The sequence below is a fragment of the Danio aesculapii genome, chromosome 6, assembly GCF_903798145.1.
Source record: "Danio aesculapii chromosome 6, fDanAes4.1, whole genome shotgun sequence".
NCBI lineage: Eukaryota > Metazoa > Chordata > Actinopteri > Cypriniformes > Danionidae > Danio > Danio aesculapii.
Window position 1 is genome coordinate 9,467,171 of NC_079440.1, and position 12,952 is coordinate 9,480,122.

Consider the following 12,952-nt stretch of genomic DNA (forward strand, 5'->3'; position numbering starts at 1 on the left):
TGAGTTATTCTACTTTAAACTACTTTAAAAGATTCACAAATTGTATCGATCAGTTTAATACCACACTGTTTGGTGTGTAAGAACTATCTTTGATTTTCACAAAAAAAAAGCATTTATTAAAACAATAGTTTAGGGCAGCACGGTGGCCCAGTGGTTAGCACTGTTGCCTCACAGCAAGAAGGTCGCTGGTTTAAGCTCTGGCTGGGTCAGTTGGCGCTTCTGTGTGGAGTTTGCATGTTTTCCCAGTGTTCGCGTGGGTTTCCCCTGGGTGCTCCGGTTTCCCCCAAAGACATGCGCTATAAGCTAAATTGGCCATAGTGATTGTGAAAGGGACTAAGCCTCAGGAAAATGAATGAAGGCAATATTTTTTTTTTGGAACTACTGTTTTTATATGGAACTACTGTGTTTTTACTCAGTGTCTACATTTAAATAATTAAAATTGAATCTGACTTTGCTGAATTTACATTAAAACACATATAAAGAATAAAATATTTTGACCAGGTAAGGGGAAAAGTGTAAAATCGTGGATAATATGTGTTTATGCTGTATCCACATAATCACTTTGTGCTTCTCTCTTCATAGGAGCTGTTGAAACTGCAGCAGAAAAATATACAGGAAAGCATGCAGTCAGTACAGACACAGCCCAATGCATCACTAAACAATGAACACTGGCAGGAAGTTGTTAAACTTCAACAGAAACTCCACAAGCAGGTAAGATATACAACATTCAGATGAAATGTCTTGAACACCACATTTCTTTATGTCACAGCCTTGTTCCAAAATGGATTAAATTAATTTATTTTCTCATTATTCTACACACAATACCCCATAATGACAATGTGAAAAAAAGAGAAATTGTTGCAAATTCATTAAAAATAAAAAAGCTGAAAATCTCATGTACAGAAGTATTCACAGCCTTTGCCGTGAAGCTCTAAATGGAGATCAGGTAAATTCTGTTTCCACTGCTCATTCTTGAGATGTTTCAGCAGCTTAATTGGAGTTCACCTGTGGTAAATTCAGTTGATTGGACATGATTTGAAAAGGCATACACCTGTCTATGTAAGGTCCCAGGGTTGACAGTGCACGTCAAAGCACAAAACAAGCATGAAGACAAAGGAATTGTCTGTAGACCTCCGAGACAGGATTGTCTAGAGACACAAGGCACAATTTCAAAAACTACATGCATACCTTATAGAAATCTATGTTTAGTAATCTATGTATTAACTATAACATGGCCTGTAGGGGTATGAACCTACACTGGTCTCATGGTTCGAATGATTATCATGTCATCGATTCAGTTCAATTCAATATCTCTGTGCATCAAGGTGCGTTGACGATGCTTTCCATCCGTAATTATATTTTTTTCTTCACTACTAGAGGAAATTCCTTACCTCAGGTGGAGGAGTTCAAGTATCTTGGGGTTTTGTTCACGAGTGAGGGAAGGATGAAACGTGAGATTGACAGGCGGATTGGTGCAGCGGCAGCAGTAATGCGGTCGATGTATTGGTCCGTCGTGGTGAAGAAGGAGCTGATCTGAAAAACAGAGCTCTTGATGTACCGGTCAATCTACGTTCCTATTCTCACCTATGGTCATGAGCTTTGGGTATCTCTGATACAAGCGGCTGAAATGAGTTTCCTTCGCAGGGTGGCAAGGCGCACCCTTATGGATAAGGTGAGGAGCTCTGTCACCCAGGAGGAGCTCGGAGTAGAGCCACTGCTCTTTCACATTGAGAGAAGTTAGCTGAGGTGGCTCGGGCATCTGTTCGGATGCCTCCTGGACGCATACCTAGGGAGGTGTTCCAGGCATGTCCCACCAGGAGGAGGCCTCGGGGAAGACCCAGGACATGCTGGAGGGACTATGTCTCTCGGCTGGCCTGGGAACACCACGGGATCCCCCGGGGAAGCTGGAGGAAGTGTCTGGGCAGAGGGAAGTCTGGGGTTCTCTCATAGAACGGCTGCCTCTGCAACGAAAATGAATGAATGAATGACAACCTGCTCAAAAAAACTCTTTTTGAATATTTCAAACAAAGCACAAGCAAAACATGTTTCGCACAGCATATTCGTGATAGACGGCGTGGAGAAAACTCGCTCTACACACACACTTGTGTCACGATCCACAAGTATCAGTTTAATAGCGATAGAGGGAAAGTTATCTTATAAACATGCCAGCAGTTCAATGGTCCAAAGTGAGAGAGAGAGGGAGAGAGAGAGAGAGAGCTTTAATTTTCTCTCAAGCAGTGAAATAGTGTTCTGCTGTACTTCAGTGTCAATGAAAGACTGTCCAGCAAACTCACATGCAGTAAATTGTGCACAGTTGTCAGCTTTTTAAGTAGTTGAAGCATTTTAATAACTCACCCTCACCTCGTTCAAATAGTATTCTACCGCGACAGTGCATATGAGATTAATGACATCAGTGCGTAATAACTGGTGATGACCTATTAATGAACCGATACCGAGTTGTCCGTGCATCGTGGTGCATCAAAGAAAAAAATAATTTTGACATCCCTAATGGCCTGTTTACAGTTGATTTGGTTTTTATTTCACACAGGAGGTGAAGTGGACTGGGAAAATGCAAAAAATGAAGGAGGACCACGACAGAGAAAAAAGTCTGGTATGTATCACAGGCATCGTGAAGCCTATTAAACATAGCATTATCTGATACAATTGAAGTCAGAATAATTAGACCTCCCTGTATATTTTTCCCCTAATTTCTGTTTAATGGAATGAAGATTTTTTTTCAACACATTTCGAAACATAATAGTTTTCAAGAGTTCACACTTAGCTGATAATCAATAAAGCGTATTTGGCATGCTGTCCCGGGAGAGAGCCCTGAGCTCGTAATATCCTCGAGCCCGGGGCTCCGTCCCGTTAGAAGGGCGAGAGGGGAGTTCAAGCTTAGGTAGGTCTCGAGAGCTCCCCTGCTTGTCGCCGCGTGAGAATTGTAAACCAGGGTTGTTTTCAGTGATAATTTGGTTTAGTCGATTGGCTCTGGTATATGTTTTTGGATGGTGGGAGGAAACCGGGGGACCCGGGGGAAACCCACGCGAACACGGGGAGAACATGTAAACTCCACACAGAAACACCAACCAGCCCGATAGGAGGTTGGACCAGCGGTGTTCTTGCTGTGAGGCAACAGTGCTAGCCACTGGGCCACTGTGTCGCCCAGAAGGAGGAAGTAGGGGTGGAAGGGAGGGGAAGCTTCAAGACGAAGATAACTGGAGTGAAAAACTCTGGTTATTTATAATACTTCCGTAATCATCTAATGGGTCAGATTACGGAGCTAATGAGGAGCCAGCCGTGTTGATCATAAGCATGTGATCCTCTCGAAATTAGTTTATAAATAAACCACACTTAATAACTCATTTTTAATAATTGATTTATTTTATCTTTGCTATGATAACAGTAGATAATATTTTACTAGATATGTTTCAAGATACTAGTATTCAGCTTAAATTGAAATGTAAAGGCTTAACTAGGTTAATTAGGTTAGTTAGGGTAATTAGGAAAATCATTGTGTAATGATGATTTGTTCTGGAGACTATCGAAAAAAATATTGCTTAAAGGGGTCTAAAAATACTGACTTTAAAATGGTTTAAAAAAATTTTAAGCCGTCAGTGCAATAGCCTAGTGGTTAGCGCGCTGACATATGGTGCAGTAGCACTTCAGGGTGTCCTGAGTTCGAATCCTGGCTCGTGGACATTTCCCATCCCTACCCCCTCTCTCTCTCCCACTTCGCTTCCTGTCTGTAAAACTGTCCTATCCGCTTAATAAAGGCAAAAAGGCCAAAAATAAATCTTTAAAAAAAAAAAAAATTTTAAACTGCTTTTATTCTAGCCGAAGTAACACAAATAAGACTTTCTCAAGAAGAAAAAATATTATAGGAAACATTTTCCTTGCTCTATTAAACATCATTTAGGAAATATTTGAAAAAGAAAAAAAAAAACTGTGTGTCCACATAACCGTCATGTCTCTGTGTGTTCCGTCAGCTTCAGGAGGAGCTTTGTAAAGTGAGCTCGGCCGTCTCTGAAGGAATGGAGGAATCCCGACGGCAGGTGCAGGAACTGAGCCACAGACTGCAGGAGCAGCAGCAGATCATTACCTCCCAAAACAAGCAGGTCAGTCCTGGATGCCAGCACAGGAAGAGGCTCCATTGTTCAGGATATCCTGTATTAGCGCAGCGGCTTGAGCTGAAGGAGTGTACGGGTGTGAAGACATCCGCACATTTTGAGCAATTATCATTACGCTGATTATGCTGTCAGCTCGTCATTATGCGGGTTGTATTTTCAGGGAAACATTTAAGTTTGAAGCAACAGCTCAGATAATGTGTTGCCGACTGCTGATTTTTTTTGTTGTTGTAACAAATAACATATGGGTTTGTTTATGTGACAGATGAAACAGATCTCGTCAAAGCCGCCAACAATAACAGTACAGCGCGAAGGTATGTGGATGTTACAGTTTTAGACAATAATATCATATAGACAGCATATCTGAGCAAAATTGTCCCCATACTGCAAAAAAAAAGACTTATTTTGAAGTTTTTGTGTTTTTGTTTCAGTGGTTTCTACCCCTTCTCCTGAAACTAAAGCGAAGGTGGTGGTCAGTGGTGAGTTCATTTATTTTTGTGTTTTATTCCTTATTGTAGGATGCTGGGTAAAACATCATAGGTCCAGTATATATACAGTTGAAGTCAAAATTATTCGCCCTCCTGTGAATTTTTTTTTATTTTTAAGATATTTCCCAAATGATGTTTAATAGAGCAAGGATATTTTTCACAGTATTTCCTATCTTTTTTCTTCTGGAGAAAGTCTTATTTGTTTTATTTTGGCTAGAATAGAAGCAGTTTAAAATAGTTTTTTTACTATTTAAGGTCAATATTATTAGCCCCCTTAATCAATATTTATTTTTTATTGCCTACAGAACAAACATTCATAATACAATGACTTGCCTAATTACCCTAACTTACCTAATTAAACAAGTTAAGCCTTTAAATTTCACTTTAAGCTAAATACTATTATCTAGTAAAATATTATGTACTGTCATCATGACAAAGATAAAAGAAATCAGTTATTAGAAATTGTTATTAAAACTATTATTTAGAAATGTAACTGAAACATACTGTGAAAATTGAAATATTTTGAAATAAATTCAAAGGGGGACTAATAATTCTGACTTCAACAACTATATATATATATATATATATATATATATATATATATATATATATATATATATATATATATATATATATATATATATATATATATATATATATATATATAGTTGAAGTCAGATTTATTATCCCCACTGAATTATTAGCCCCCCTGTTTATTTTTTCCCAATTTCTGTTTAACGGAGAGAATATTCTTTCAACTAATTTCTAAACATAATAGTTTTAATAACTCATTTCTAATAACTGATTTATTTTATGTTTGCCATGATGACAGTAAATAATATTTGACTAGATATTTTTCAAGACATTTCTATACAGCTTAAAGTGACATTTCAAGGCTTAACTAGGTTAATTAGGTTAACTAGGCAGGTTAGGGTAATTAGGCGAGTTATTGTATAATGATGGTTTGTTCTGTAGACTATCAAAAAAAAATTAGCTTAAAGGGGCTAATAATTTTGATTGATTTATAATTGTTTTTAAAAAATTAAGAACTGCTTTTATTCTAGCCGAAATAAAACAAATAGGACTTTCTCCAGAAGAAAATATATTATCAGACATAATGTGAAAATTTCCTTGCTATGTTAAACATCATTTGGGAAATATATTAAAAAAAAAATCAAAGTGGGGCTAATAATTCTGACTTCAACTATATATATATATTTTTTTTTTTTTCAGATATTTAGAGATTTTTATTCTTTATTTAATGTCAGTGAGGGCAGACATTTTACTAAACAAATTTAATGTTTAAGCAGGACAACAACTTGAGGACAGTACTGTTTAAAGTTTATGGTTAGCAAATTGTTTTGCATATTGTGGAATAAACAGTAAAGATCTAACTTTTTTATGTTAACAGAATTGTAAATTTAGTTGAGTACTGTTTTAAATTTGAATTTATTCAGGTGTTTTCAAAGATTTACCACTGGCCAAAAATATTATTCACTTTTTCACACAAATAAAAAGCCTGATTTTTGATCCAAAGTACAGCAAAACCAAAAAAAAAAAAAAGAAATAGTTCTATTATTTAAAATAACTGTTTTCAACTTGAATATTTTAAAAAGCTTTTTCTTATTTTACTAATTTACTCCTGAGATTTCAAAGCTGAATTTTTAGCATAATTACTCCAGTCACTTGATCCATCAGAAATTGTTCTAATATTCTGGTTTACTGCTCAAAAAAATAAAAACAGTTAATAATATGAATATGTTAAAAGCAGCTTTCTTTTTCAGCTTTTTTGGATAAATGTAAAGTTTAGAAGAACATAATTTGTCTGAAATAGAAATAGCATTCTAACATAAATGTCATCTTCACTTTGTGAAGTAAAATTATTAATTTCTTTATTTTCTTTACAAAAAATGAATCTAACAGTAGCTTTTGAATAGTGTATAATGCTGTAAATGTTTTTTTTTTTTATTTCAGATAAATGCTGATCTTTAGATCTTTCTGTTCATGAAAGAATCCTGAAATAAATTACTCTATCTGTTAAAATAAAAATTCATAATAATATTCATAATAAATTAAGCAAATCAGTATATTAGAACAATTTACAAAGTATAATGTGACTGGAATGATATTATTAAAAATGATTCAGCTTTGAAATCACAACCATAAATGACATTATATATTATATTCAAATAGACATCAGCTATTTATATACAAATATTTCAGAATGTTATTGTCTTTGCTGTTTGGATCAAATAAATGCAGGCTTGTTGAGCAGACGAGTCTTCTAATAAAATAATTTTAAAAATCTTCCTTCTTCACAGCTTTTGGCCGATAGTGTACATTTTCAGCTTCAGTACTTCAGTCTTATGATCAGAAATGACTGTAATATGCTGATCTGGTGCTCCTGAAACATATTATTATCAACAATGAAAACAGTTGCACTGCTTCATATTTTTGTTAAATCGATATTATTAGCACTATTAAGAAATTATTTGTCTGCAGAACAAACCTAACTCGCCTAGTTAAGCCTTTAAATTGCTCTTTAGGTTGAATATTAGTATCTTGAAAAATATCTAGTCAAATATTATGTACTGTCATCATGGCAAAGATGAAAGAAATCAGTTATTAGAAATGAGTTATTAAAAGTGTTTTGTTTAGAAATGTGTGTAGAAATCTTCTATCCATTAAACAAATAAATATACAGGGGGGCTAATAATTCAGGAGGGCTAATAATTCTGACTTTAACTGTAGATGGCTTCAGTGCCTTTTCTTACATTGATATGCATTACAAAATGTGTTTTAATCGGCTCTAAAGGAAGCATGGGGTCAGTATGGGTAATATCAGTTCAGAATAAGAGAGTTAGATCTGAATTATGGTGTAACCCATTTGCTCTTCTCTGACCTCTCTGCGCTGTCCTATCAGAGCAGTCCAACTCAGTGCATAAGCTGGATCCTATAGTGGAGCTGTCAGAGGAGGACAAAGGTAATCATTGAGTACAGTGAGTGTAGTCTGTGGCATGATTGCATGCCGTCTGCATGATGGATCTGTCGCTCAGCTCTGCATTGAGTGTGTGTCGAAACTCTAGCATGAGCGGGAGAACGCAAGTTACAGCATGCATGTGATCAGTGGAGAGCTTAGAGTAAGAGAACGGATATGTAAATATGGAGCTACAGGGAGTGAATGGGTTTTAATTGATGTTCCTTGTTGTTTATATGTTTGAAAGTAGTCATACAATTGCAGTGGCATTTCCGTTCTTTCTTTATACAAAGTCAGACTAAATAATTAAAACACACACACACACATTTAACCCACTGTTTAATATTTGACTGACATTTTTACTAGTTACTACTATCTAGCAGACCACAATTGAAACATTTGAATACAATCTTACTTAAAGGGATAGTTCACCCATAAATGACAAATACATAATACATATAATCTATTCTCTCTTATGTGGCTTTGTAATAGCTTCTTTTGTTGTATCTGAAAACAACTTAAATAAGTGAAGGGTGGTAAATAATGGGAGAATTTTTATTTTAACTATCTAAAAACTATGCTAAAGCTCATTTATTAAGATGTCACATTTGAAGCACATTTATTTATGGCTTAGATTTTAAAGAAGAGTTTTTGAGTAAAATAAAAAATACGTGTTTCATATCAAATTTAAAAATAGTATTTTTGTGCATTTCATGTAGCAATAATATTGAAGCTTTCTGTTTTACTTTATTACATTTTTGCTATTTGAACAGTAATTCTGAGTTCACAACAAACGCGGAGCACCACATCACTCTCTAGCTTATTGGTAGGATTTTTTCCTCTCACCGAAATTTTTCGCTTGAGTTTGATTAATTGAACTTGTGCAGTAGACGCAATTGCGTTGAATTCTTTGAGTTTGCTGTAATGCTTCACACAATTGCGTTGACTATGCCATTTACATGCATGCATACTTAATTCCACATTTGGTGGGAACCCAGCATAATATATCAAGTTCCCATAGATTGAGACCAAACTGAGTATAATAGAATTACAATAAAAAAAATGTATTTAAATTTCAAAATGTGGTTAATACAATCCCATAAAAATATGCAAAATATTAAATAATAATATTATTCAACTAAAATATTGTACACTGCAAAAAATAAATTGTTGAGAAAACATTAAAAAACAAGGCAACTTGAGTTGTCTCAACAACTGTTTTTTAGTTATTCTCAGTAACAATATTTTGTTCAGCCAACATAATTTTGTTTATTCATGCAATGTTGATTAGTGTATTTTACTAATAAAGGTTTTCTTGTCACATTAACTGAAGCAACAGTTACAGTTTTTTTCTGTTTAGTGGGTAATTTTTTTTCAAATTTGCAAACTAAGTATTTAGTTAGCATATCATCCTGTTTTTAATAAATTTACTTACAAATGACACACAAACTTATTACTTCAATCATTCATTCATTCATTTTCCTACGGCTTAGTTCCTTGTGGGGCTTAGTCCCTTTTTTCATCAGGGGTCGCCACAGCGCCAACTTATCCAGCATATGTTTTACACAGCGGATGCCCTTCCAGCTGCAACCCAGTACTGGGAAACACTCATTCAAACTCAGACACCTGTATCGCATGTCTTTGGACATGCGGTACAGGTGTCTGAGTCCATTTGTAGGGGAAACTGGAGCACCTGGAGGAAACACATGGGAACAAAGGGATGCCAACTGAACCAGCCATGGCTCGAACCAGCGATCTTCTTGCTGTGAGGCAACTGTGCTACCTACTGCACCACCTAATTTATTCTAATTTATTACCATTGAAAGCAACATATAAACAAGCGTAGTTTTCGATCATCGTGTCACGCATACGCAAGTTATTTAAATATAAACATTCCTGTTCAACACGAAAATGTTTGTTCAGAAAACTGTTACTGCATTTTAGCGGATATTGTTGACATAACATATATTTTTATGTAGATCAATAATTATTCACAATTCTTAGTATATATGACAGAAAAAGTACAGTGTGCTGAACAAATGGTGATTTTATTTCATTTACAGTCTACATTTAATTCCTTAAAAGGAGTTTGCCACATGAACACCACCCAAAGTAAAAAAAAAATATATATATATAAACTCATATGGATGTAAACGAGCTTTGGTTTCTCTCAGTATTGAGATTGAGCTGGTCAGTAGACAGTTTAATAATTTAATAATTACATAGATATATATTGTAGGTTGGGTTTTATACGAATATGTTTTATAAAAAAGGACAATAAAGACATTTCTAAAGATTTTTCTTCAAAATAAAAGATGTTTTTAACTTTCTATTCAACAAAGAATCCTGAAATTTCTTTTAACTAAAATATTAAGCAACTCATTTAATAATAATTGGAAGAAATGCTTCCCGAGCACCTAATCAGCTTTTCTGGATGATTTAGGATGGATCATGTATCACTGGAATAAATAACTGTAAAAAAAATTCAACAATAAAGAACATGATTATTTTAAATTGTAATGTTTTTTTACATTTTTTCCTGTAGTTTTGATATGCAACAAAAAATTAGATGCATGCATGCATATAATTAAAACTATTAAAGCAAATAAAAAAGCTGTATATTTTCTTCTGACTAAGAAGTTTTTGGAATGTGATGCTGATCCTGCCACTGCAATTGGGGAATGACTAAAAATGTGCCATTCGGTATGCCAAACACAGACTACCATGATCATTCCTATTCTTTTTTTCAGATTCCTCAAGCATCTCTGAAAGTCCGACGGAGAGCAGGTCGTGGCAGAAGGAGGTGCAAGAGCTGCTGAGGAACCCGGGTTTGAGGAGAGACATGCGTCTGGCAGCTCAGCACAACCTGGATGATAGACTGCAGAGCTTAGGCATCAAGGTCAGTGTTTGCAGCTTTTGGGGGGTTTCTGACAACCTACTATTTTATGGCATCTTTTCTCAAATTTTGCAGCAGCGAATGTGACAAACAAGGTTGTTACGGGTGCTGGATATCCTTAAAAATACTTGAATTTTAGATTTTGTATTTGTAATTTTGTTGTTAAATTTTGTTATTAAATAGACAACAGTAATTAAATAAAAAAGTATTTTTGCTTTTGCATAAATTGTTATCTGCTGGTCTTTTTTAATCAGCGCCCTTTGCTTAAACAGTGAGAAGACAGAATGCATGGAGTATACAGTTTCATGAGTGAACAATGCATGAAATTAGAATAAATATACATTTAAAATGAAATATGAAGCATTTAAGATGTGAGCAAATGACACATTTAAGATGTGAGCAAATCTAGTCTGTGCTAGTCTTATATAGTGTTATGGAAATATAATTAATTTGCATTTGTTCAGCTATATTCTATACAAGTAAATGAATGCTAATACATTTGTAGGGGAACTCTGAAGGCGGTACAAGCCCACCCGAATGAACAAAAACATAAACATTATGTGAACAAAAAGAATAACCTCAGTTTCTGTTGTGCTGTTCAGGGACTCAGTGGTCTGTCTAACGGCCTCTATAAGAGCAGCATGACCCAGATTATCACAGATCGGCGGAAAAGACTGGAGGAGGATCCTGTTTATCGGAGGGCACAGAAAGAGATCAGCCATAAACTGGAGCAGAGGGTGAAGGAGAGGAACATGGAGCAGCCTGTCAAACCCAAACTACATGAACAAGGTCAGGATTTTTGATTTCACAAACAGTATCAGGCTGAGATAGTTTTTTGTGTCTACCTAACAGGTTTATCTGTAACAAAACAATTAGAGTACACATTACATTAATTTTTTAGGTCCCCACCTGTTGGTATGGGTGGGTTTAAGTCTTTACAGTGTAATAAAAGATGTAATTACAGAAATTAATTACAAATGTAATTACATGCGAGTATTTAACCAATCATAAGTGCAATGTAAAGACATGTATTTACACAATAAGTACATTGTAATAAATAATTAATTTTTAGTTTAATTACATATTAGTTAAGGCCACTTGATATAAAGCGGGACCCAATTTATACACGTAGAGCTTTGGAAATAAACTGTACAAGTAAAATGTTAAAGGGAACATATTTACCCCTTTTTCAAGATTTAAGTCTTTCGTTTCTCCAGAATGTGGCTGTTTCAGCTCAAAATACCCATCAGATTATTTATTATACCTTTTTAAATCTGGGAAATTTGGACATTGTATCTGTTTTTGTTGCCTGTGCCTTTAATGCAAATGAGCTGGTTCTCCCTGCCCACCGTCACCACTTGCTTGTCAGTGCGTGTAGCCTTCACATAGATGAACAGTGACAGAACAAAAATGAAGCAGATCTCCCTTACTACAGTAAGAATTTTCCCAACTGCTATTTGATGTATTTGTTGTGGGAATAATTCAAGCCTTTCTGCAACGATGAGTCACGCACAATGTCGTTATAACACACACAAACACACACACGCACGTTTAGCTTTGCACTGTTTTTACATGGCAACTGTGACAGAATAAACGTTAAAATCCACTGCTGTATGGATATCTGTTATGTTAATGTACAAAATAAACCTGATTTAAGTCCACAAACTGGGATTGAAGCATCTTCTTTTAGAATTGTACTGACACTATGCGTCTGTGGCGATGAAATACTGTATTTATTACAAACATGCACTGTTTTAAAAATGTTTTAAACTTTAAACTTATTCTTGAGGTGCAGATGATCACAGAGAGCTGAACAGATCTTTTAATCCCTGTTGTTTTGTGCATGTCCTTTCTTGTGGATATGATTATACGCTACTGAGACACATGTTAATATGCGTCTGTCAAGCAATTCGGTGGGCGGGGTAAACTGCACTCCTACTCTATGTTGCAGTGGGCCTCAAAATGGGAGGGATTTGGATCCTATTTTAACATCAGGAAATAAAAGAAACACTTATTTGCGTTTCTATCACTCTAGTATGACTGTGGACACACTATACCTACACAGTTCTGTCCAAACTGCTTCAAAATTGATTTGTATCATAGGTGCCCTTTAATATTTGTTTTTATTCAGTAAAGTTTGTATATCATTTCTTCTAAATTTGAATTGAAAAATAATTATTTAAAGGTTTTTAATCTGACATTTGGCCAGATTAAGAAATGTTTTCATTTGTTGTAATTGGTATTCTGTTATCTATCTTAATATATTTAAAACATCTGAAAACATGGCACATTTTTTGTTATATCATGACCAATAAAAATCTTGTGACATCAAAATAACACATTTGTTTTGACTTCAAATTAGCTTTTTTACGTGGTTTTTTGGACATACTTGATGTCAGTTTTGACATTAAGGTGACTGCTGGGTTAGTTCTTATTTTTACAATAAAGCTAATGTCATGTTTCTCAC

The 12,952-nt window shown here is 35.0% G+C and overlaps 1 protein-coding gene across 1 annotated transcript in view; it reads left to right on the forward strand.

Moving 5' to 3' along the window:
* dzip1 (DAZ interacting zinc finger protein 1) overlaps positions 1 to 12,952 on the forward strand; it is a 31,285-nt gene that overhangs the window by 13,488 nt on the left and 4,845 nt on the right. Inside the window, exons 7-14 of the mRNA XM_056459463.1 lie at positions 583 to 711; positions 2,549 to 2,611; positions 3,987 to 4,115; positions 4,390 to 4,438; positions 4,556 to 4,603; positions 7,536 to 7,595; positions 10,340 to 10,488; positions 11,088 to 11,274. Coding sequence (XP_056315438.1) covers positions 583 to 711; positions 2,549 to 2,611; positions 3,987 to 4,115; positions 4,390 to 4,438; positions 4,556 to 4,603; positions 7,536 to 7,595; positions 10,340 to 10,488; positions 11,088 to 11,274 — 814 coding nt within the window. The remainder of the gene's footprint in view (positions 1 to 582; positions 712 to 2,548; positions 2,612 to 3,986; positions 4,116 to 4,389; positions 4,439 to 4,555; positions 4,604 to 7,535; positions 7,596 to 10,339; positions 10,489 to 11,087; positions 11,275 to 12,952) is intronic.